The sequence below is a fragment of the Camelus dromedarius genome, chromosome 5 (genome assembly GCF_036321535.1).
Source record: "Camelus dromedarius isolate mCamDro1 chromosome 5, mCamDro1.pat, whole genome shotgun sequence".
In the NCBI taxonomy this organism is placed as follows: domain Eukaryota; kingdom Metazoa; phylum Chordata; class Mammalia; order Artiodactyla; family Camelidae; genus Camelus; species Camelus dromedarius.
In genome coordinates, this window is record NC_087440.1 from 89,498,142 (window position 1) to 89,524,377 (window position 26,236).

The 26,236-nt window shown below is 55.2% G+C and overlaps 1 protein-coding gene across 1 annotated transcript in view; it reads left to right on the forward strand.

Moving 5' to 3' along the window:
• The first annotated feature begins 2,381 nt into the window (after positions 1-2,381).
• Positions 2,382-26,236, forward strand: part of EML1 (EMAP like 1) — a 166,477-nt gene continuing 142,622 nt past the window's right edge. Inside the window, exon 1 of the mRNA XM_031454297.2 lies at positions 2,382-2,522. Within this exon, the coding sequence (XP_031310157.2) occupies positions 2,495-2,522 (28 nt within the window). The 5' untranslated portion in view covers positions 2,382-2,494. The remainder of the gene's footprint in view (positions 2,523-26,236) is intronic.

A 26,236-nucleotide genomic window follows, 5' to 3' on the forward strand; every position in this document is an offset into this window, starting at 1 on the left:
AATGCTCTATCCGTGTAGAGATGGAGGCACTTTGAAGGGCCACGACCCGCCCAAGGCCACACAGTGAGGCAGGTCGGACCCACCCGTGCCCTTCCGCTGCAGCTCCGGGGGAGGGCAGAGTGCTAAGTGGAGGCCTGGGCGTGTGGGCTCCCTGCCGCCCCCTCCTGGCCACCCCCTCTCTGGGGATGCTACGGCATTATCTCCATTAGTCCTCCAAACCCCACAGGTGAGACTCCTCCCCTCTCTGCAGGTGGGGAGGCTTCGGGGACCTTCTTTCCTTGCGGACCTGCATCCTTTTTCCCTGCACACCCTCCCAAGGCACAGGGCAGCTGGGTTTCTGGTCACTCCCACAGTTTGGGGATCCTGGAATCACGTCAGTGTGGTAAAGAGGGAGAAGGGGGACTTCTGGGGGTGAAGGGGCTAGGAGGTGGAGGGCTCCAGGGACAGTTCCAGTCTTGCTTTGTCTTTTTTTCCTTGCTTAATATAAAAGTCTCAGGTAGGAGGGACCCAGGATGACCAACTGTCCTGGTTTGCATGGGACTGAGGGTTCCCAGGATGCATAAGGACTTTCAGGGCTAAAAGAGGGGAATGCCCAGGGAAACCAGGAAAGGCACTCTAGAGGGGCCCCAAAGCCATTTACCATAATCCCGCCTGATGCCTGAACTCTCCACTGTGTCCTCACTCAGTGGCTGTCTAGCCCTGCTTACACACCTCCAGTGACAGTGAGCTCATTACCATTCAGAACAGCAAGAGCCACCAAAAGGCAGACACAGCCAGGACCAGGCACTGACAGCAGTGAGGTCAGAGTTTGTGGAGCAGAGTGCAGGGGCCCCTGGCCTGCCATCGGGGGCAGTCAGATAAGACTTCCCATAGGAGGAGATTGGTGAGGAGGACAGGGAATTCCTTACCAAGGGAACAGCATAGGCAAAGGCAAAGAGGCCTAGAACCACCTCACAGGGATTGAATTCCTTTGTTGTTCTCCCTGACAGCTGGTGTGACTCCACAGCCCTTCTCCCACTTGCTCTCTGGGAGGGGGCCCCTCCTGCCTTCAGTCCCGGGGTCTCTGAGCTAGGAAAGGCCTCAATGCTGATGGAAGAACTGATGGATGCGTTAGAATGCCATTCTCCCCACACTTCATTTTTTCTGAGCCTCATGGACCCTTTAACACTAACATCTGCCCCCTCCTCCAGGAAGCCTCCTCTGGCTTCCCTAGCCCTGGATGCCTCCCTTTCCAAAAGCATCAACCTTCCTCTCTCCTTGGGATCACTACCACTTCCAGCCCCTGCCAGGGGCCCCGTCACTCTCCATCAAGCTCTTACCTCTTACCTTTGCATTTACTGGTCTCTCTTCCTAGAATGTCCTCTCTCCTCCTGAAAAAACTTTCTTGTTCCTCAAAAATGTATTTCAAATGCCAGCTCTTCCAGGAAGCCCTCCAGTATCTCTCTGACTGGGGTTGATACCAGCTTTCTCTTTAAGTCCCTTTACTCCCTCTGTGCTCTTCATGCAGAACCAGGTAGACCTCAAGCCGGGGGTGGGGTGGGGAGAGGGATTCACCGGAGCCCAGCCCTGAGAACTCCGCCCAGAGCCCTCCACTTGCTTCATTGCCTTAGTCTCTGGCCCGGGTCCTGGTGAGGACCCAGGAGCAGGACTGGGTTTGCTCTTAGGCAGGTACACAGCAAACACATGCTACGTGCTTGCTGAGTTGTGTTGTCTCAACCAATATTTCCCAAGCACCCCTTCTGTGCCAAACAGAGTTACATGGCTGCTCTCAGGGGTCCATCTCCATCCCCTCCAGCACCCCCATCACGTGTGGAGCAGTTAGAACCCAGGAGGTGCCCCTAAGCGTTGACTGCTCTCACCAGCTGAACAGTCAAAGGCAAGGCACACCTCCCAGCAGCCTTGGAGATAGACAGCCTGGCTCCAGAGCCCAGCTCCGGTCACACCCCTAACTGGCCGGGTGGCCTTGGGTGGGTCACTTAATCCCCTCTATGTCATGGAGACGATAGGGGTGGCTGCCTGGGGGAGCTGAGAGCAAGGACAAGTGTGGCAGCTCCCGGCATGGCCCCTGGCACCCAGTACATGCTTCTGACGGCCATATGGGCCCCTCACTGGGGTGGGTGGGACCATTCCCAGGGAGAGAATATGCAGGCATTCTGGGGTCCCAGGCTGGGGCCAGGGTCTCGAAGACTGACCAAGTCCCCAGAGGTGCAACGGTTTCTCAGGCAACACTCTGAGGATGCCGGGAGAGGCCCGGGCAGGGGAGGGCAATGCCCAGATTTATCCACCAATCCCGCCGGCTCCTGGGCCTGCAGCCCATTCTTATCTGCCCGGCCCAGCATGGGGGGGTGGCTGGGCCTGCCGGGGCGGGACGCTGTCTGGGGACTGGACGCGGAGCAGGGCCGGCAGCCGCAAGCCCCACCAGGTGGGTGACAGCCTCCGAGGGCTCCGAGCCTCCCTGCGGGCTGTGGCCGGCTGCCCACCCATCTCCTGCAGCATGTCGGACGGCGAGGGCCCCTCGGCCGGTGAGTGGCAGCGCTATATTTACCCGTCGCAGCTCCGGTGCAGAGCCAAGTCCTCTGGTCACCGAGGGCACTGGCCCCCCACAGGCTGCAGGCAGCTGTGGGGCTGGACCCCCTTCTTCCTAGCCTGATGCCTGGGGGGGACTGTGCTCCTGGAGGGGAGAGCGTGTCTTTCAGCTAACATGGGCCGCACTCCGGCTTCCCCACGGGGCCTGAGCAGGAAGCTGTGGCTGCTGCGAACCCCTCCCGGCTGTCAGCGGGGCGTCTGGAGCTGACCCACAGCAGGGGCCAGGGCCGCGGCTGGACCCCTGGGCGGGCTCAGGGTGCCAGCCTCTGGAACCGCATGCAAACGAGTGTGTGCGAACATTTACCTGGCAGCGGGGGGCTGGGGGAACCCACGGCTCCCATCAGACTCTCCCAAGGTCTGAGACCTCTAGGGAGTTCTGAGCTTCTGGTCAGCCAGCATGAGGCAGGCCCCTCAGGGGCCCCCAAATCCTCTAGGTTGGAGATGGCCAGGGATGTAGGCAGGCGGACGGGCAGTCAGATACTGGGTCTATGGAAGGGTTATGGGGGAACCGGTGCCAGTGTCCCTGGCTGGTGGCCCCTGGCTCCATCCAGTTGAAGACAAGTTCTGATGTGGACGTCTCCCCAAACCTGCCTTGGGTGAGACGGGGGCTGGAGACAGTTTAATCCGGGGGTACTTCAGGCTGCCCAGTTTCAAATCACAATTCCTTCACTTACAAGTTGTGTGACCTTGGGCAAGTGTCTTAAGCGTGTCCAGGTGAGAAAGGATACAGTGGTAATTGTACCTAACCCGCAGGTGGTTGTGAGGATTGAATGCGATGACGCGTGACAGTGTCTGCAGGTGCCTGATGTGTTGTGAGTCCTCAGTGGTGTCTTTGCAGAAACAGCACGCCGGGGTCCTGGGCAGGAGTGCAGAGGCCTATGGGCCGGTACGTCCCTGCCTGGCCCCCTCTGGCCGGGCCTCCTCACCTGAGCCACTGCATGCCTGTGGCCCTCGGATTCCTTACCCATCAAACACCGCCGTGGAGAATCTCGGGCATGTGACGCTTCCCTGGAGGGCCTCGGGGTGGGTTGTGGGCAACAACAGTGTGGCCCCACCCTGCATGGTGTCTGATGGACAGCTCCAGTGCCTGGGCCTGGCCGAGTCAGATTTGGAACAGCGTGTGTGTGTGTGTGTCTGTGTCTGTGTGTGTGTGTTGGAGAGGGGGGTACCAACAAAACTGGCTTGACCTCATCCTCTTCTGCTGGGCGCCAGCGGTGCTGGCTGCCAGGAATTGTCCGCCGTGGCTGTGAAGGAGCCAGCATGGGGGGGTGGGGAGGGGCAGACAGGCCCTTTCTGGCTGGCTCTGCCCACACCTGACACGAACCCGGAATAGCTCTCTCCCTCCACCAGGGACATGGCCCTGCTTTTAGCAGCTTGTAAAACCACCCGTGTGGGGATGGGTATTTCAGGAAGGCCAGGACAATATTTAGCCCGTTGGGGCAATGGAATGGGCTTCGAGTGTATGTGTGTGTGTGCGCGCGCGTATGTTTGTGTGGCCTGGAGGCTGGGAGGAGACATAGCCTTCACTTTCGGGTTTAGAAGGTCAGCTGGGTTAGAGGCACCATCCTGGCTCTGCCCACCCTGGCTGGGCGGGCTTCTCTGGGCAAGCTTGGCTTCCCGCCTACAGAATATCATCTGATGGTCTTTGGTCCCTGATGTGCGGGGCTTGCGATCACACCTGGTCAGCAGGAGCGAAGACAGGGCCTGGATGCACAGGTGTATGTCTGTTCATTGGCGCAGGGAGGGGGTCCTCCTAGAGCATGTTGTCTGAAATTGAAGTCTTTCTGGGATTCCTATGGTGCGGCAGTGACTGGGCCCAGGAGACTGCTGTGACATATTTCTACCTGTTTTCGGTCACCCATCTCTGGGCTCGTGTTGACAGTGGGAAGGTTCTCAGCAGCCCACCCATGACCAGGGTGACCTCGGGTGGAGGGCACTGTGCCTCAGTTTCCTCATCTGTTAAATGGGGACAATAATAGGACATTAGCTCTTCAAGTCCCAGTGAGGATTAGTAACTGAAGCATGTAACAGACTGAAAGTAATGCTGCACTCACTGTTAGCAGCTGTAGCTGTTGCTTTTATTATTCAACCCATAAATGAGCTGTGACTCAGAAAGGAAAATGAGGGGTCAAACTGTTTGCTGTGTCTTGTGTCCTGGCCACTGTGGACACACTGTCTGTTTAATGCCTGGAGGCAGGTAGCATGAACTCCACTGAATAACAGAAACTGAAGCTCAAAGAGGCAAACAGACTTGTCCAAGGTCACCCAGCTGGTAAATGTCAGAGCTGGGATTCGAGCCCAGCTTCCGGGACCCTGTTTATACAGAACCCAGATCAGGTGCCCCTTCCAGGAAGTTCCACCCTTCTCACCCCTGGGGTGGGGAGACTGGCCATCTTGTAGGTCTCTTTGGGTCTCCTCTGAGCAGTGATCCTTCTCATTTTGGAAACAGTTCACTCGACATGGCCTCCAATAATCTGGAGGCTCTAAAAAAATGTGGTACCTTGTTAGGGTGTCAGGGAAGTTCCACAGTGCAGGAGCGCAGTGGCAGGTGGTCGGCTCCAGGATCTGTGGCCCTGTGCCAGGGCTGGGGAGCCTGCAGGCCAGGGTTACCAGGAGTCAGCATCGTATTTATAGCAGGAACTCGCCCGCACCAAGAACTGCCAGCCTGCGCACCACATCCAGCGAAGGTGCTTCCCTTACAGCCGCCTGGATTCCAGACCTGGCTCTGCCCCTGGGCGCGGCGGAGGGTTGGCCGGTGACTTCTTCACTGAGGCTCGGCGTCCTCGTCTGTGAAATGTGGCCTCGCCACGCTCCTCGCTGGGCCTGGGGACAGTGTCTGTAAGTGCTGGCACACGCCGGGAAGGAGGGGCTCCTTATATCCTGGGTCTTTTGACTATCTTTTCCTGCCTTTGACCTTGTGGTGCCGTTTGCCTCTTGGCAGAACTCCACAGGATGAGAATCCCTCCTCTGTGCTGTCAGTTCTCCGCCCCCTCCATGTTTGGGAAAGTTTCCAGCAAAGCAGTTTTACAATTCCAAGCACCAAAGAATAGGCTGTTGTATTCTCAGCAGAGCATCGAAGGCAGGTCCATCTGAGCGCAGGGTTCGAATCCCTGGCTCTGAAACTCCCTGGCTCTGTGGTCTTGGGCAAGTCACTTAACCTCTCTGAGCCTCGGTGACAGGTAGACATGTGCCTTGCCCTGGAGGGTGTGGTGAGGGTGGACACCCCTAACCTGAGTAAGTGCTCAGCCAGCAGAGGGACCTCCTTTCTCCTCCTGTAAACCCTCCCACCAAGCCTGCTGCCCCCAGGGACTGCAGTCACACTGTACAGTGGGAAGTAGTTTTTCCGGGGGGAGAGCGGTGGAGTGGTGACTGACACTGGGGTGGGCCACCCCCTTCTCACTCAGCTCCTCCTGGCATCAGAGCCCAGAGAGAGCCCCAGCTGCCCGCCTCCCAAGCCCATGGCGGCCCCCTGCCAGGGTGTGGAGTGGTCTCCACCTCCCTCCGTGTCCTGGCCTGGGCTTTGCTCTCCTTTATGGTTGTCAGCCAACCTCAGGGCCTGGGTCTGTGGCGAGCATCTCCGTGAGGAGATAGAAGCAAAAAGTTTAATTATTTAGGTGCTGCTCTTGGAGAAGAAGTATCTCCTCCCAGGAGAGGTGGGCTTGGCCCCTCGACCTCAGCGTCTCTCTGCATGGCTCCCCTCCTCTCAGTGAGGCTGTCCCCCTTCCCCCCAGATAGGTGACTGGCTTCCGTTTTCTTGGACAAGAGGAAGCCAGCGAAGCCTCGAGCCAAGGAGATGCCTGGATTGCTCAGGCAGGGGGTGGAGGGACAGAAGAGAGACTCTGGAGGCCAAGAGGCCCTGGGGGGGAGACTGGTGAGATGGTCCTAAGGAGAGAGGGTGAGGCCCACTCAGGGGTGGGGGGGATTGGAGACTGTTGAGAGTGGGGAGGCTGAGGCCTGATGCTGCCTCCCCTGTTGGGAAGGTTCAGAGGACAGAGCTCATCTCCAAGGGACTGGAGCGGGGTGGGTGACCTGGCAAAGCCCCAGGCGTCGGTCTGTGCACCACGTTGGAGCAGATGGAGAATGATTCCAGAGTCAGGCAGATCCTTCCCCTCTGACCCTCCTTGGCTCTTCTGTGAGTGGAGGTGACACCACCACCCGGTGGGGCGGTGCTGTGGGGATTCGGTGAGATGCCTTCAAACTGCTGTGAACGGTGGGCGGGGAGGCGTGGGCGGCAGCCGCTGGTCCTCAGGAATGAACCTTTAAACCGTGGCCGCAGGTGTCCAGGTCCCTGTGCTAGTGACTGCAGGAAGGGCTTGACCTGAGGAGCAGCGCAGGAGGCGGGGCTCGGGGGCGCACATGGGACAGTTCCCGTGCATGACGGTTCAGGCCACGTTCCTCATCCACAATCCCCACCATGGGCCCCCATGTTACGGACGGGGGGGACAGAGGCCCAGGAGAGGGTGAGGCGAGCTCGGCATCACCAGAGGGAGGGATGAGCCGGAACTCAACACCGGTGCCCAGGCTTCCCCTCCTCTCTCCTGCTCAAAGCCGGCCCATCGTCCAGGCTTGTTGGGCGCTGCCTCCTCCAGGGACCCTTCCCAGAATCTGCAGCCCCGGCAACCCTGCACCCTTGGAGTGCCCTCCCCTGTCTGCTCCCCTTGTTCAGAAACAGCTTGTCTGGTGCCAGCCTAGACACCCCGTCCCATTCACAGGTTGCTGGGTGTCGGGAGAGGCGTTGGGAGCTCATTGCTGTGTGGGCCGGGACAAGGCTCCTTCCCTTTCTGGTGTCAGGGAGGTTTTTTTTTTGTTTGCATCCACCCTTGTAGAATCCTACAGGTGATCACACAGCTCTGCACATGTGCCCTGAGTTCTGACATCAGGCAGGGCTCAGCGACCCAGCTCTGGGCCAGCCCTGGTCCCATCTGCCTGGGAATTTCTGAGCAGCAAATCAATAAATCCACACGGCTCGAGTCCTCACTCCAGCGCCTCACGTACCCTTGGGGGCTTTTACACTTATGACGAGAAATACAGCTTAGAAGCTGTTGGGAATTCAACCTGGAAATGAAAGTTAGCCACTTCTGTTCGAGTATTGGGTCCATTCTAACCCGCGTTCTTGAGACAGCAAGATACATTTAAAATATTTTTAATTATATTTTTTAAATGACACAAAGCTGTTGGTGTTTGCAACCATTTATCTGTTTTTTTTTTTCTTGAAACTATGCAGTCAAAATAAAATACAGAAACTGGTGGAGGGGGAACAGACTCACGGATGTAGAGAAGGAGCTGGTGGTTGCCAGTGGCCAGGGGCGGATGGAGGTGGAGGATTGAGACGTACAGACTATCAGGTGTAGAATGAGCTGCAGGGATGTGCTGTGCAGCACGCGGAGCGTAGCCAATGTTTTATAACAACTATGAACGGGGTGTAACCTTTGAAGGCTGTGAATTACTGTGCTGCATACCTGTAGCATATGGTGTTGTACATCAACTATGCTTCAGTTTAAAAAACATGACACTGTAAAATGAATACATAAATAAATTTTTTTAAGTTTTATTAAAAAATACAGAAACTGGTGGCTGAGATGGGCCAAAAATATCCGTAATCATCCATAACTATTGATTTCAAATTTTTGCATTGATTGAAACAGCCCCTTTGGGTTTGTACTGACTGTAACCCTCAGGACGGGCTTGGTATGCTGTGATAAAAAGAAATCTCAGTGGGTTAAAGCAACTAGGTGCGTTGCTCACTCATGCAAAGTCCGTTGCGAGTCTGGGTACCTCTCCAGGGCAGGTGGCCTACATGGGGGCTCAGTGGGTGGGATGCTTCCTTAGGGACCCGTGCTTCCCGCGCCGTGAGGCAGGTGAAGGAGAGGTGGAGACATCACCCTGGCAGTGAAATGCTCCCACCTGGAAGTGACCAATTGTGCGGCTGCCAGCAATTCATTGGCTGAGGCAAGTCACATAGCCACACCTAATGGCAGGAGGGCAGGTCAGGTTAGTACCCAAATTTGTAATATCTGCCCCCCATTAACTTTTTTCCCTGTTGACTTTTTTTTTTTAAGTAGTCCATTTTAATTATGAAATGTTCAGAGCATATTGTGTGTGCTGTGGTCAGCAAGCATCTGAAATGCAGATCCTGAGTCCTTCCAAAATGCAAATCGCAAAGCCAGAGGCAAGATTTTTCAAAATGTGTTCTCTTCCACAGACTTGAACTTGCATTTAAAAGTCCAAAAATCAATTTCTGAAAGGTGTGGTCACAACACCAGCAAGAAAGTTATAACACGAGAAACATTAGCTGCTTCTTGCCAAAAGGCTCTTTTGATTTATTATTTACTAAGGCACAAAAGAGGGAGTTGGGAAGGCTAGTTCATCAGCCTGTTTAATCATCGAGATCTGGAGAGAAAAAAATGAGACATGAGTTTAGAAGGAAATGGATGTGGATACATACGGGGAAGTAAACACTGAGAGTCCATAACGTTCCCCATCCCTCTCATAGAGACACTGTTCCCTTCTTTTTATGACGCCACTAGATAAAAGTGACATCAGTTTAGTAACAGGCTTTCCCATCTGACTTTCAATAGTGTGTAGCGAAGTGAATTTAAATAAAAATGTGCAGCCTAGAAGAGGGTTGTGGCAATGAACAGCACACGTGGTTTTGTACAGAGAGATCAGACCTGGTTTAAAAAATGTTTGCCTGTGAGTCTTTCTGTTTTGAAAATAAGTTCATTTGTGTCATTTTTTTTAGATTCTACATGTAAGTGATGTTATATGGTATTTGTCTTTCTCTTTCTGGCTCAGTTCACTGAGTATGATCATCTCACAACATTGTAAATCAGTTATACTTCATTTTAAAAAAACCTATGCAGAAAATTATAATGTTTGCAAACACTGGAGGTGGTCTCTGAGCCCTGCCCTAAGAGTTGGTGATACTGACCAAATTGCTGGGCATAAAACTGGAGTTTGGGGTTGTTGGGTTCCGCACTGAGACTCAGACAGTCCTGCAGTTCTGGGCCCCATATTTTCAACTTCGAAGCCAAACTGTTTAGAGAACTCTCTACCGAGTTTAAACACATTTCTAGGAATCCCGCCTCATTTATTTCGGGTGGAAAAACACGTCAAAGCCCTGGTGCAGTTCAGAAAACACCCTGCCTGCTGCGTCTTGCGGAAGGGGCGAGCTCGCGGTCTGGGTGGGCACTCTGATTCAGCCAGTGCTGTCAAGCACGTCCTCTGTGCACGTGCCCTGCCGGGCCCTGCGATGTGAGGGGAGAGCTGGGTCTCCTCTCGCCGGACTTGCCTTCATCTACCCGCTTCAGTTTTCTTGTCCGTAGGGTTAACAGACTCAAGTTACTAGAGCAGGAAATGAGAATGTATACAGCAGGCATTCAATAAATGCCAACTCCCCTTCTCCTAGGTCCTTTCACACACCTAATTCCTCATGACTCTCCTTATAACCTTAGGTGGTGAACACTGTTGTTCCATTTCACCGTTAAGCAAACCGAGGTCGGGAGAGAATTGAGTGACTTGTCCCACAGCACATAGTGAGTCACTGGGAGAGATGGCACGGGGATGCAGGTGTGCTGGCCCCAACCTGGGTCTTCTCTTTCACACCGAGCAGCCTCGCAGCCTGAAAAGGGCCAGAGAGCTTCAGTCCTTCCCAAAGAAGGGCCGTGGATCAGGGAGCTGGCTTGGGAGAAGGGCTTTGACTAGGAGCCAAGACAGTAGATGCGATTCGCTCTGAATTTCCTTGGAAGGCAGGGGTATGCCAGTGAGGGCACTGGGGTTAGAGCCTGGATGCTTGGCCCTGAGCTGGGTCCCGACACTAAAGCACTCAGTGACCTCCAGCAAGTCCTTCGCCCTTTCTGGAGAGGTTCCCATCAGAACCTGGGCCCAGGAATGTTACATCAGACAGTCAGTTCTTTTTGCTGTAGCAGAATCTTAGGATGCTGGGGGAGCCTCCTCTGGAGCAGGTCTCTGTCTGTTCGGTGACTGTCAGCCAAGCGTGGGCCCCTGGCTCTGCCCCAGGCCTGGAGTGGGCTCAGCCGCACTGGTGGCAGGGGGGCCCTCCACACAGCCCAGGGCTACACTTCATCCCCGAACTGCTACTGGCAGGTGGCCTGGCACCTTCATGCCGAGGAAGTGTGGCTGAGGCTGGAACAGAGCCTGCAGCCCCACCCCTTGGGCAGCCCGTGCCCCAGGCCTCCCCAGCTCCTCCCGGAGGGAGAGGCACCAGTGGCCTCGTGCTCCAGTTTATTGAGCTGTGTGCCTGCTCTGGGTGGCTCCCTTCCAGCTGCGATTGCTACCACATGCTTGTCACAGCTCTGTGAGGGACATGTCCCCATCTCACAGGCTGGACACCAGTGGGTGATGAACGATCACTGAGTGGAACCTGGGAGCCCACCCCAGCCGGTGCTCCTTCCTGACTTCAGGGGGCTCTGTACTGTGACCAGGAGGAAATCTAGCACTCAGTGCTGGGGGAGGCAGGCATGGGAGGGCCTTGCAAAAAAGCCCCATCCCTCAGCCCCATGGACCTTCTTCCCTTTTCTTTCCATCTTGAAACTTGTTGAGTTTCAATCAATGGCCCCAGTCCAGGAGGGGAGGTCTATAAAGAGATGCCACCAGGACTGGCCATCATGAGATGGTGCAAGTCCTCCGATCAGCATGCTCATGGATGCACCTGGCAGGAGGAGGGTCTGAAGCCAGGGTTCCCCTGGCCCCGGGAGTCTGGCGGAGGCCTTAACCCACAGCAGCAGAAGAGCATGTTGCTCAGATCGTGCGGGGTTCCCAGGCTCCCGAGTCTGTCCTGAAGCTGGGGGGTCAGCCACCCGGGGGAGTGGATCTCGAGCTCCTCTGAGACCCACAGGGAGGCAAGAGGGAATAGCTAGTCACGGTCAAGGCTGCAGGCTCTGTGGAGAGTCCTGGGTTCCAGTCTTGACTGACACTTTTTTTTTGTAACAGCCTCATTGAGATGTAATTCACATACCACACAACTCACACATTTAAAGTGAGTTATGCAACCACCACCACAATCAATTGTAGAACCTTTTCATCACCCTGTCCAAAGAAACCCCCAACCCATTGGCAGTCAACCCCCAGCCCCTGGCAGCCGCTACACTACTTTCTGGTTCTGTAGATTTGTCTCTTCTGGACATTTCATGTGAATGAAATCCTGTAATGCGTGGCCTTTTGTGGCTGGCGCTGTCACTCGTTGTAACATTTTTAGGTTCGTTCCCGTTGCGGTATGTATCAGTACTTCATTCTTTTTTGTGGCCAAAGAATCTTCCATTGTGTGGATATAGATCACATTTTATTTATCCATTTATCAGTTGATGAATATTTAGCTAGTTTCTACTTCGTTGCTATTGTGAATATGTTGCCATAAATGCTAGGGCACATGTTTCTCTGTGAACATAGGTTTTCATCTCTCTTGGATTGTTACACCCCCTGGAGTGGACGAGCTGGATCATACGGTAACTCCATGTCTAACTTTTTGAAAAACGGCCAGACTGTTTTCCAAAGAGGCTGCATTATTTTATACTCCCACCAGCAGTGTATGAGGGCTCCCATTTCCCCACATCCTCACCCATGCTCGTTGTGATCGTTTTATTCCAGCCATCCTAGTGGGTGTGACGTGGGATCTCACTGTGGTTTTGATTTGCTTTCCCCTAATGGTGTTAAGCATCTTTTCACATGCTTGTTGGCCATTACCGCTCGGCTCTGAGACCTCACACCTCAGTTTCCTCGTCTATAAAATGGGGCTAATGTCAGCACCTGCCTCACAGGCTGTGGTGAGGATTCAGTGAGATAACTCTAGGGTCCCGGTGCAGAGTGGCTGCCAGCAAACGTTTACTGCTTGAAGCTGCAGGCGGGGCTCAGAGCCCCTCCTCTGAGGGCTGGTGTGAAGGAGGGACCCGGAGAAAGCTGGAAATCTAGAGGCTTCTGCAAGTTCCAAAGAGAGGGACAAAGATCATCAGACAAGGTGCTGACAGACCCTGGCCCAGCCCTGGGTGACTTCTTCCCCAGCTTTGAAGCTCTGCTGAGCTGGGCAGGTCAAGTGACCTGGCTGTGTCTACACAGCCCGGTGAAATGCAGACGAGGCGGGTGTCCAGACCACATGCACAGTGAAGACAAGTCCGGCCCGTCAACTGGGTCTCTGGGGAGGGGCACCTGTGGGCTTTCTTGCTGTGAGTTATTTGGCCTCCTCCCCTTGGCTGCTCCCGAGGTGGGTGATGTTGCCTTTCCTGGACTTGCAAGTTTGCGTCTGTTGATAGAGACCTCTGGAAATAAGCCAAGAGCATCCTCCCATGAGGTTGGGCGAGAGCCTGGGGCCTGGCAGAGGTGCTGATGGTCAGGCCGATCGTGTCGCCGTAATCTGAGCCAGGAGACAGGCGGGAGGTGAGGGAACACAGTCAGCTCATCATGGGTGGAAAACAAATCTGCTTCCGGACCGCACCTCCTTAGGCCCCAGAGGGAACAATCATGTTCTACCCGGAGCCCACCCTGATGACCCTGGATCTTCAGCTGAGTCTCTAAACTGGGAAAGGTGGGTCATATCGGAGAGGGACTCCAGGCCCGGGGCTGCAGCGGGAAGGTGTCCCAGTTCTTCTCTCATCTTGTCACTGGGTCCACAGGCTGGGGTGGTGTAGCAGGTGGGAAGCAGGGATGGGGCGTGGCTGGGAATCAGGCAGGCTGCGACTGGCACGAGAGCCCTGCCACCTGGTGCTGCATGGTCTTTGCAAGTCATATCATCTCTAGGTCTTTGTTTCCTTGTGTGCGAAACAAGGCTGATGATACCTTATAGGATGGCTGCTTAGCAGGAATGAGATTGACCATGCAGAGCTGGGAGGCTCTATCAGACAGAAGCAGAACTGTTGGTCTATGCATGTGGCTTACCAGGAAAGGCTCTCAGGAGGAAGCAGTGGAGGAGGGAGGGAAGCAGGATAGGGTTTCAGTGAAGTCAGGCTTTCTTCTGTTCACTGTCCGTGCACTCCAGTGCAGGCAGGGACCATGCTTTCTTTGTCTGCAGCCGATCAGTAAACGTTTGTTGAGTGGCTGATTGATTACATTCTGCTGTCGCCTCCACTTCTGTGCCTGGTCACCCAGGACCTTCCCCATAGCCAGATCCTGTGGGAGCTCCAGAGGACAGACTGCACCACAGAGTCCGAGACAAGAGGCCCAGTTTTTGTATGCCAGCCCCAAGGAGTCAGGACAGCTTCAACCCCCAAGGGCCCAGCTAGCTTCTTACCTCGTCTCCCACTCCTCCTGCTCCTGTGCATTTCCTGTGGGGTCAGAAGGGCCCTGATTCCACTGGAGAAGAATCTATCCCTGGCCTCTCCCCATTTCTGGTGGTTCCAGGCGCCCCTGACTTGTGGCCGCATCACTCTCACCTCTCCTTCCATGGCCACATTGCCCCCTCCTCTGTGCATCAGATTTCTGTCTGCTTCCCTCTTGTAAGTACTCTCGGGATGGCATTTAGGGCCCACATGGATAACCCAGGATAATCTCCCCATCCTGAGATCCTTAATTTCACCACACCTGCAAAGACCCTTTTTCCAAATACGGTGACATGCAAAGGGTCCAGGCATTCGGGCCTAATACCTTTGGGGACTACCCTTCAGTCCACTCTAGGCACCAGCACAGGATTCCTCAGAGAAGCTTGCAGCCTCCCAGGGCTCCGGTGGGGAATCCAGGGAAATGGCCCGAGGGTCTCGGATGTCCCCAGTGGCTTTGCCCCGAAGGAGAGCCAGCAACCTCCTTGCCCGTGTCCCCTGCCCTTCTCTCTCCTTCCTGGGCTCCCCCTGCCCTCACCCTCTCCTCTCTGTGCCCTCCAGGCTTTCTCTCGATAGTTTTTGGACTTAGAAATCCTTTTAATCTTTCTGTGAAAAATGGATCCAAGTCTGTTCTCTCTAGAAGGACTCAGTCTGGGCCGAGTATTCCAGTAAGCCATGGCCTCTGTGTAGGCTGTGACCTCTGCCCTCCCTGCCAGGGAATGGCCACCAAGGGTCCCACAGCAGCTTGGGGTGACCAGGCGAGGAGTCAGCCTGCTTGGACGCTGGTACTTGGCTCAGAGAAGATACCGGACAGGAATTAGCACCCCTGCTTTCCATCTTCTGGGCCTCAGTTTCCCTAGTCTGTGAAACGAACCAGTCTGGAGCCAGTATCTCTAAAGACCTTCTGAAGCACCAAGATCTATGAAGGAGAATTTAAAAAAATAAAATAAAAAGGTGAGGTGGGAGGTACAGCTCAGTGGTAGAGCGTGTGCTTGGCATGAAGGAGGTCCTGGGTTCACCTCCAGTGCCTCTGATAAGGGGGAAAAAAAAGAAACTATGCAAGCCATTGTTCACTTAGTCGCCAATTATGTCCTAAGCACCTGCTGTTGTTCAAGCCACTGTTGGGTCCTGGGGGCACAGGGGCTGATCTGTCATAGCTAGACAGGGAGACATGTGCTGTGACTCAAGAGTTATGAGGCAGGGAAGGCTTCGTGGAGGAGGTGACCCTGAGCCAGGTCTTGAGGGACAAGTGGGAGGTGGGAGGTGGCAAGGGAAGGAAAGGTCCTCCAGGTCTGAGAGCAGCAGGAATGGCTCAGGGGTGTGAGAGAGCATGGCCGTCCTGGGCCCGGAAGCAGCTGAGCCTCCAGGGTGCTGGAGACAGCCTGGCACATGGGTCCTCCTATTGTAAAGCGAGTCCTCAAACCCGCTGCATGGAAGGTCCTGGGTGACCCAGCACAGAGGCAGAGGCAGCAGCAGCCGCAGCATTTGGTGGGTCAGTCATTCAACAAACATTTACTGATTAGCTGCAAAGAATGCTGGACACTGACACTGGAGTGTTCAGACAATGAGCAAAGTAAATAATCCAAGGATGTACACTGGTGATGAGGGGGATAAGGGTGGAGGGTAGTGAATCAGGGAAGAGAGAGAGCAGCGCTTTGGAGAGAGGCTGGGAAAGGTCCTTCTAAGAAGGTGACAGTTGAGAAGAACCTGAGGACCTGTTGGAGGGTGAGCCCTGGGAATATCTGAGGGAAGGGAGTTCCTGGCAGAAGAAGCAGCAGGGGCAAAGGCCCTGAGGTGGGGGTGCCTGGTCTTTCCAAAGAACACCAGTGAGGTCAGTTTGGGCAGAGGGAACAGGGGAGTGGAGGGAGGTGAGCCCAGAGAAGAGGGGGCAGGAAGGTCACGAAGGGCCCTTTTGCAGCCCTAGGGAGGCCCTCGGCTTTGACCCTCAGTGAGACGGGCGCCACGCAGGGGTTTAGAGCAGAGGAGGGGTGAGACCTCACTTGGGTTTTACAAGCAAGTGGGGACGCTAATTTCCAGTGATTCTGAGCATCGGAAGATAAGGGGTGTCAAACCCAAGGCCTTCTGCCAGCCCCTGCTGGAGTCATCAATCACAGCGTCCCAGATGGAGAGGCTCCAGGGGCGTTCCCGAAGGACTCAGCAAGTGGCTAATGTTTAAAATGCCATCAGCCGGTTTCAGTCCCAGCGGAGCTTGGAGTCCTCCGCCTGGAGACAGCGCAGGCAGCGCAGCCCCCGGGGGAGGCATTTTTATGTGTCCAGAAAGACACTCCAAGTTCCAAGTCCTTGTCCTGGAACTCTGCCACGACACAAGCACAGAGTCCACACGTGCACAGGCACTCACTGCTAACTCCTGGGATCAGCACTGGGGCTGCCGGAAAGCAAGCAGGTGTCCAATTCAACTTGAATTTCAGATCAACAAGAAATCATTTTTTAGTGCACGTACAACCCCCATATTGCTCCTTTTGAGGGGGGTAATTAGGTTTATTTATGTTAATGGAGGCACTGGGGACTGAACCCAGGACCTCGTGCATGCTGAGCACGCGCTCTACCGCTGAGGTACACCCTCCCCCACGATATTGCTCCTTTTTGGCAACTAAAGCATCCTCCCAGGAACACCTCCCATGATGACGGGTCTGCATCCTCCGGGCTCACAGAGCTGAGGACTGAGCTGGCCTGGACCTTCACCCCGGCACATCCCTGAGCCCTGTGGTTGCAGCCAGAGGGGATGAGGGTCAGTGTCCCAGAGGTCAGGCCTGCAGCAGCAGAAGGCATCTGCTCCCGCTGGTGCAGACGCACAGGCTGAGAGGTGGGGTGTTTCCCAGGGAATCGGTGACTCCTGGCTGCCCCTTTGGCCTCCAGAGCCCACACCTCTTTGGCTGGTGAACCACAGCTTGTCGAGGGCAATTATCTCCCCTTGGTCTCCCAGCTCCCTTTAAGAAAGTGATTTATGGTCCTGAGAAAACGGGGCTGGTGGGAGGGGATGCGCGGAGGGCTGACTCCAGGAAGAATCAGCTGCTACCTTTTTAAAATACGCATTTTTTAAAATGCACATATTGAAACAGCAGTTTTTTTTTTTTAAATAGTGAAGCCTGAATAAGGAAATAAACCTAAAAGTGTTTGGATAAAGGAAGAAATACTCCAGGAAGCTGAAAGGCAGCACCGGTGATGGAAGGAGCGAGGCCCTTGGTGGGAGGTGGCCCTGCCTCGACTCCCTGCTGAGTGCCCGCCCTGGCGGAGCCTTGGTTTCCCCGTCTGTAACTCGATACCCCCGAATGGCCGTGAGGAGGCACAATGGGCTGCGATGCCTCGTCCTGCCTGTTGGGGTCCCGCCTGTTGATGCCTCGTCCCCCAGGGAAGTGCTTGGGCCCCTCACCTGCCCTTTCCGAGGGGCCACCTCTTGTCTCAGCCCAGTGGCCCGAGGTCCCTGACACTTCAGCTAGTCTGACACTTCAAGGAGAACCCCTGTTGGAGTTCAGTCTGGGCCCCTTGAACGCAGTGGCCCTCCCTGGGTGGTCTGACACAGCCGGCCCCCTGGGCTCCCTGCCCAGCACGGCCAGCACCCACCCCCTCACCTCCCAAGTGTAGCCAAGCGGATGGAACTCTCCACATATTCCACGCCATTTCTCACCTTCTGGTCCTCATCAGTGCTGGTCCCTCTTCCTGGAATGCCTTGTCATCCCCAGGGGTGCCCTCCTTCCCCCATCCTCTCCTTCCCTCTGTGCACCTCCATCACTCCCTGTGTCTCCTCATTAGATGCTGATTGTCTTGAGGGCAGAGGTCATGACTGAGTCATCTTTATGCCCAGCACCTGGCACATAGTAGGTGCTCAACAAACTGTCTTGTTATTTCTCTGACACTGCTAGTCATTGTTCTTCCGACAGCCCTTCCAGAGCACTTTGGGTTGACGGCCGTCTGCAAGGCCTTTAACTTGCACTGCCTGTTACCTTTTCCCTGCAACCCTGTTAGCTAGGTGATACTACCACTCCCATTTTACGGACAAGAAACTGAAACTCAGAGGGTGTGGATCATCACATGGCTAATCCATGGAGGCGTCAGGGTTCCACTGTAGGGCTGCTGGGACACAAAGCCAGAGAGCTTTCCAACAAGTGGCCCCCCAGCCCGTTTGAAATCCTCCTTGGCACTGGGGGCTCATGGATGAGTCCCTTCCCGTCTGTAGTCCTCAGTTTCCTGATGTGTAAAACGGAGTGGCTGCAGGTGGTGAGCTCTAAAGCATCTCACCACTGGGGGTGGAGGGACACAAGACATTTTGTTCTTGTCCAGATGTCCCTGGAGTGCCTTCCAACCTTTGGAAGATGTTAATCTGTCCCAGCACTAACCTGCTTCTGGAGATGTCACCTTAATCCTTTGTGGGCAGTGGCGCCCTCAGCTTGGCAGGGTCTGCCAGGGCAGGGAGGGGCCCATCTTCCAGCCTGGAAGGCCGCCTCCATGGCTCTGATACACCCAGGGCAGCATCCACGACACTGGGAGACCACAGGCATCCTTGGGAGCCATGGGCTCCATCAGACCTCTGGCTGGGGCCGTGACTTGCTCCCAGACTGGCTGCCCAGCTCCCTGTCCTGATGGAGGAGGAGGAATGGGCAAGGGGGGCTGTAGGCTTACCTCTGGGGCTCCCTTTGATGACCTTGCACTTTCATTCTCTCCTCTCGGTTTCTGCTTGACCCGACAATCAAGCTTAAGGTAGAGGTGTGGGTGGGCAGGTTTCGCCCATACACAAATTCACTTCTTCCGTGACTTGTTTTGAGGACAAATGAGTCAGCTTGGCACCCGGTGTGGGGCTGGGAGCCCTGGCAAAGCCATCCAGCAGCTGTGTGGTCCAGGCCAGCCTCAGTTTCCTCCCCTCTAACATGGGACTAGTAGAACTGACCCTGAACAGTGTTGCATGGACTCCACGATGCACGTGAAGTCAGGCACGTGGGGTCCCGCGCCTGCCCGAGCCCCCGTGGTAGGCAGGCACCTGCCCCCATGCAGCGTTACAGGAGGGAACAGGTGGCCATGAGGGAGAGCTGTAACTCTAACCCTGTGATCCCGCTGATGGCTTGTCCTCCTTTCACAAGAGAGGGGCCCAGCCTCCCACACCAGCCTGGGAACAACAGGCCTTCGTGTTCTCCCGGGAAATTGAGACGGAAAGCAGAGGACGAGCCAGGTGTTGGTGCCTTATCTTCCCTGGCAAAGCTGGGGTCTCTGGGCCAGGTGTCTGCTGGCAAACGAGGAGAGATGTGAATAATAGAAGAGCTGGCACTGGGCTCCCAGCCATCTGGGCTGCGTCAGGGGGCCAAGGGAGGACCCACAGGGGCTACACAGCCTCAGGTGGCCTAAGGATGCTGGGGGCCCAGAGAAGCTCGGGGCCAGGCTGCTGCTGGGAGAGGCAGGGCGTCACTGTGAAGGCCCTGGGCTTAAATCTCAGGTCTCACAAGCTGTGTGTCCTTTGGCAAGACACCTAAACTCTCTGAGCCCTCATAGCTATGACATTCTTGCCTACCTCTTATGAACGCTTCAGGGGTTCCAGAAGAGAGTCTGCAGAGTGCCTGGTGCACAGTGGGTGCTGGGCAACGGCTGCTGTGGGAGAAAGCATGCTCTGGGTGGGGCAGCCGAAAAAGTCTGTTCCGTTACAACTTCAGACCGGACGGGCAGGGTGGAGCTGGGCCTGCCTCTTCCCCGTCCTGGGGCCACTTCCCTCCTGGGAAACTGGGGGCCCCGTCTGGTGCCCCCAAGCTTGCAGAAGCCCAAGTCTAATTTGATGATGAGAGGCTCCTTCCCTGAACCCTCATGGGGCCAGGATGGGGAAACTGAGGGGCGCTTCTGGTGCCCAAGCAGGGGCCACTGGCAGGAGGTGTGGCCTGAGGGCGGCAGGAGCCAGGCCCCAGGCTAAGGCCCGGCACAGAGAAGGGCTCTTCCACAGATAAGGAAACTAAGGCTCAGACGGCTCAAGTCACTGCCCAGCAGCCTGCGGCCCTGCAGCTCCCCGCCCAGCCCTGGTGTTCTCAGTGAGGGGACAGCATCCTGACCCTGGAAACGGAGGTGTTCTGGGCAAGGTCACCAGGGGCCAGCAATCCGAGGGTCAGTGCCTGCCCAGGAGGGAAAATGAGGACCTTCCTCTTTGCTTCTGCAGGTGTCATCCCCTGATGGCATCGGGGGTCGGGGCGGGGTGACCAGTGCCAGCCACTTCTGACTGAGGGTGGGAGGGTCAAGCCAGGAGCACCGGCAGGGGCGGGCCCCAAGAGCAGGCCCACTGCATGGCCCACAACGACACATCTGGGAAGTCACAGCGGTGGCAGCCAGGGCCCGGCCCTGCTGCTGCAGGAAGGTGGGCAGGGAGGGCTGGCCGTCCAGGCCACTCTGTCCTGCTCTGCCATGAGTCACTGCCTGGCTCGGGGCCCAGGAAGCTGAGGGAGCCTCTGCTCGGGGTTCCCCTTCGGTTCCTTGGCGGTCCTGGTGAGCTGCTGGTCCTTTGAGAACCTCGACTCGGGTCACAGAGTGGGCATTGAGATGGTTTTGAGCTGCTTGACGTTCTAAACGCACCTTTAAAGAACGCCGCTGGTGTCATAGCCTTGATTTTCAGTGCCTAAAACTTATGGCCAATGTTTTCAAATGACTTAGAGTCACCTTGAGGGAGCGGCTTGCTAAAATGATGCATTACTGAGCCCCACTCAGGTCCCTGGAATCTGCATCTTGGGGTTTCCCGTGTGGTCCTAGGGCCCCAGTCTCAGGCACCCTCTGGCACTCACTGCTTCTCTCCCGTCACGTTCTCCAGTCCCTACCCACACGTGTCCTCATGCACGCCTGCACCCCATCTGTATAGACTCACGTCCACACTCACAGGACGTTGGGGCTCTGGTGTCTCCACAGACATGCAGACACGCACACATATGCCTAGATTGTCTCCATAATTTGCAGGGCCTGGTGCAAAATGAACACACAGGCCCCTGTTCAAGAATTATTAAGAATTTCAAGCAGAACGTTAAACTGAGCCCAGGGCCCCATGTGACAGTACGGATCACATGTCAACAGAGCCAGCCCTGCAGACCCTCCTGTCACACATCCCAGGGCCCTTATGGATGAACTCACCCCAGGGCACGTGCGCGCGCACACACACACAAATACACACTCGTGGACACACATGCTCAGGTGCAGCAAGGTTTCCAAAATGACTTTTATTGGGATGAAGAAGTGTGCTGGTTAATGTTTTATACGCAAAATCAAAGTTGAGTCACATGTAAGTTGCTTGTAAGCGACAAATTCCAGATGGAATATTAAATGAATCACTGTCTTGGAGTTCATGAGTAACATTTTAATTGGGTTGTGACTAGTTTGGGAAAACTTTTAAGCTCCGTTACTCCCCACTCCAAATCCAAATTAAACTCAATTAATGCTTCAAATGCCATGAAACTCGCTGAATAAGATGTAGGCCTGGGAGTTTTGTGTACAGACTTCTTTAACCAGACAAATTACGATGGAATGAGAAGGGGAGGGAACTCACATTTACTGAGCACCTACTGTGCACCAGCCCCTGCACTCAGTGATGTGCATGGTCCCTGGCATACAGTAGGTGCTTAGGAAATGGTAGCTCACTGCCGTGTTTCATCAGAGCTTAGGAGGCACTGGCTGTAACACGCACTTCATCTTCTGGACCACAAAGAAAGAGAAACACTGCCACTGAAACCCTGACCCCAGCCCAGACGTCGAGGGGAGGGCACACGCCCATCTCGAAGCTTAAATGTGAAAAGCATGTTTCAGAGTCAGTGGAGGAAGAGACCAGCCTCCCCAGTCCACAAATGAGAGAGACTGAGGCCCAAAGAGGACGATCACGGACCGGAGAAACTTTCAGATTCTTGCCAGTGTGATCAGAAGCTTGGGAGAGCTTAGTCCTGAGCCCCACCTGCTGCGTATGCAGGTTGCTCTGGGGACGGAGACCTGCCTCAGCTTCCCTGAAACACTGCTGGTGCGCCCTGACCCATGCAGCCTGGGAGCTCAGGGGAGGGGGTCCCCTCCATGGAGGCTTCATTCTCTGCCTCCTACCCCCTCACCCGACGTTTGACCGAAGGCAGGAGCAGTTGGGAGCATTTTCTTCAAAGCCAGCTTTAGAGTTTGTAGTAGGTTTGAGGACTGGAGGCCTGCCCTCAAATTCCATAGCACTTCCATGCAATAATTCATTATGGGAGGATTTTTCACAGATGGCAACTGGCCTTGGAAGGCAATGAGCTCATGAATATGCATAGGCTCATCCTCATAAATTATGCATTTGATACCGGGGAGGCCAAGGAGGGCTGGGAATGGCTCAGTTCTGCCGCAGAAGGCTTGCTCACAAGGACTTCTCGTAAAGCACGTATTCCTGCCTCCCTCCCTCCCCATCACAATGAACTTGCAGGGCACCACTCTAGCTCTGTTAAAACACAGGACCCTGGTTTTCACAGCATCTGCAGTTTACTCGGCTGTGGCTTCTCTAATGGCAATGCTGGTGGGTCTGCAGGGGCCATCAGGGTCAGAGCAGGCCTGCGCTCGCCTGGGAGAGTTGCTGTGGGGCCTACACATCTTGAAAGAAGCTTGACTTTACAGAGGCCCCAGCAGCTGAGAAGCTGATGCCCAGATGTGTGATTAACATGTCATCTGAAGAGCTGACATGCCTCCAGGTCGAAGTGCGCTCAGGTACAGGTGGCCCAAGCATCACACAGTAGGCACGGGGCCGGGACTCCGGGTGGGGCCCAGGTTCCAGCAGGAGGGGAAGGAAGGGGCTCTGCTTCCCGCAGCACAGGTGTCCGGGGTGAGCACAGGGCCCCCTGCCCTCCCCGGAGTCAGTCTTGGGCTCCCATGGGCGCTGCAGGGCACACAGTGGGCCCACCGGTGGTCAGGGTTGGGATTCAGGGTGAACCCCACATGGCTTGCGTGGCTGGAGGATGCTTCTCCCTGGGCGCCCCCCCTCCTCCTGCCCAGCTGCTGCCACCCGTGCCCACCTTCCTGATCTCGTTGACCCCAAGGTTCTCTGACAGTTCAGCCGCTCCTTGCTGGCCCTGCCTCCGCCAGCCTGTGTGCGCTTCTGGGCCGGGAAGTTTCTCTCTTAGCATGTGGCCTGTGACCGCCAGTGCCTTCCCTGCATTGACAGGCACCACGTGTGGCCCCCTCACCCCTCCCCTTATCTCATCCTCCCAGCAGCCTGGGCAGGAATCCGGTGCACATCTCACGGTCAAGGCCTCGGCCAGAGAGGGGAGGGCCTGTCTAGTCAGCAGCTGGGAGGTGGCCCTGCGGGTTTGGAGCCTGCCCGCCTGAACTCAGTCCCTGAGCCTTAACCGTCTTCACCAGCAGCAGGGCCAGGGCCATCCACCCCAAAACGCTATGAACCTTCATGGATCAGGAGCTAAGGGGCTAGGCTTAAACCATTCCATTTAAAAAAAAAAAAAAGTCAACTTCCAAATGTGTATAAGAAACAAAACCTCCACAGAAAATTCATCAAATGGAGAAAAAGAAAACGAAATCTGCTGCAGCTCCTCCACTTGGAAACCCAGCGCCACCGGCCACGTGGGCCTCCTTTCTCTCCCCGCCTGTGTCTGGGCTGAGCTGCCGCACCAGCCGCCCACTGGACGGCACCTCCTGTTCCTCCCCCTCGCCGTTGCCACAAGGGTTTCCCACACCGCTGCATTATGCCCGCAATTACCGCTTTTAACGACTGCAGAACGTTATGCACGGAATCAGTCTGTTACGTTGGGCATTACTCTGCAGGATTTTTGAAGTCACTGTTCAGAGGAAATGACTTTCAGCCTGCCATTAATTTAATTCTTACGTCGCGTTGTTATGGAGGACAGCTATCGACTCATCCCTCCTGCCTGCTGCTAGCCTCCTGCAGCGCGAATCGTGCTTCTCTCCCCAGCCTCACTTGTAAGGGCCTTGAAGACGGCATCAGAGCCCGCACAGCTCTCAAACACACGTTGACAGCCGCCAATATGAATCTCGGTCCCGTCCAGTAAGCACCCACCCTGGGCTAGACAGGCCCCATGTGTGGCAGAACTTTCATCTGAGGTTGTGCAGACAGTGTCTGCTCAGCCAGGAGATGCAGAGCTGGGATTCAAACACAGGTCCATCTCCCCCAAGTGCCTCCTGTGCACATTTCCCTCTCTGCTGCCTGAGGGCCACAGAAATGACCAAGGCTTGACCCCTGGGGACCACAGGCAAGCAGGGAAAAAGAAAAATGAGGAATCAAAGATGGTTCCAGAAGTAATGCCTGCCAAAGCTTGTAAAGTGCTTTCTCTGTTTGAAGAGTTTTACGATCGTTAACTCACTTAATCCTCAGCATACCCCTAGGCGGTGCTATTATTAACAGATGAGGAAACTGAGGCTCAGAGAGGCTGAGTAACTTGGGCAGAGTTACACAGCTTTTGAGTGGCAGAGTCAGGATTTGGACTCAGCTTGTCTGGCTCCAGAGTCCATCCCCAAAACCTCCTTGCTTGCGTCAGCTCCATCCAGCTCTGCACCCCTACCATCAGCTGCACTGGGCCTTCCCAGAGGAGGTGCTGAATCAGTGTTTGTCCAGTGGAGGACTGTTTGCCAGATAGCATGCTTGCGGCTAATTTGGGAGGAGGCAGGCTGCCAGACCCATATGGTGAGTTTTGAATGCAGACCAGCCTAGGGGGCTGAGCCCACGGCAATCCAGTGAGGGCTCTCACTGGGTGGCGTGTGGCCTGGCTGACCCTTCCCAGATGGAGTGACATTGCCCAGCGTTTGTGTGAGGGTCGGATGGACACATGGAAGGCACATTTATCAAATGGACTCTCCCGAGCCTGGGGCCAGGAGGTGGTCTGGGATATCACAGAACGAGTATTCTACATGGGCTAAAATTGAGGGCAAAGTTGACATGAAGTTGGAGGGTGACAAAATCTGGCCTGAGGGGTAACAGGAACAAAACTGGTGACCAATTAGAGGGACACTGTAGAGCCAGAACCGACTCAGTGACTGAGAAGACGTGGCAACGGGGCAGGAAAGGGACTTCACGTCGATCGGCTTTGCTGGTGAACCCAGCATCAGGACGTGACCTTGACCTTCAGCATCTTCCTCTGTTAATGGCACCTGTGCCTTGCATCGTTTTTAAGCTTACTTTTTCCCATAAGCTCTTTAAATGGACGTTCACCATTGCCTACAGAAAAGGGCACAGATGGTGAGAACATAATCTTGAGTTTTCAGAAGAGGAACACACACCCATGTAATCAGTACCCCAAGTGAGAGACAGAGTATGACAGCACATGAATATCCCCCGAGCCCCCTCCAGGCACTTCAGACTTCTCGCTACAGATGAGCTTTGCTTGTTTTAGACCTAGTGTAAGTGGACATACAGATGCTCGTAACAATCTGGAACTCACACGTGGTGCTGGTAGACTGGAAATGGTTAGAAGCATTTTTGGAGTGTCTGTCAAAGCGGAATCACACTCCTGGGTATGTATGCATGATGGTTGTACAAGTGTGGAAGGGTGTGTGTGTGTGTGTGTGTGAAGACAGACATAAACACACTTACTCACTACAAGACAAGAAGGTTCACAGCAGCACTGTCACAACAGCTTCAAACTAGAAACTGCCCAGATGTCCATCCACAATAAAATTGATAAACAATCAGTATATTTGTGCAGCAGAATGCTCTTCAGCAATAATATGGGAAGAAGGGTGGACACCAGGATGGGTCTCAGAAGCAAAAGGAGGCAGAACCACAGGACCCCCACAGCGAGGCTCCCTGGGTTGGCTGTGGGAAGGGCTTGGAGCGGCGCCCGGCGGGCACCGTGTGCCCAGGGAGTGTGGCTGGTGTCTTACCATGACTCCCGTGCGTGGGACTTGTCTCTAGATTCCCCACTAAGCTGTTCAGATGTTCTGATTGATTTTAGCATTCGCCGCTCAGATCCCTCGGCCTCTCTGAGCCTTGGCACAGCTGCACAATAGAAATGAGCATGGATAGTGATGTGGGGCGTGCTCAGGGCAGTGGGGAACACCCAAGGACCCCAGGCGGCTCTGCTTGCCCTCCACACAAATCTGCCAGGCGACGGAGGTGCTAATAACACTACAGGTCAGCTGAGGGCCTCAAACGCTTCCTCCGGGAGGAGACAGCCTGCAGCAGGGCAAGGAGAGCCTGGGGCGTTAGCCAGGGTTCTCCCGAGAAACAGAACCAATGGGAGGTACGGAGAGAGAAATAAGAGGAGATTTATTACAGGAATTGGCTCAGACGGTTCTGGAGGCATAGAAGTCCCATGATCTGCCGTCTACAAACCTCAGAACCAACCCGAAGGCCTGAGAAAGGGGGCCAACAAGTCTCAGGAGGTGTAAGTCGCAGTACGAGTCAGGAGCTCCGAGGTCCCCGGGTAGAGGAGATGGATGGCCAG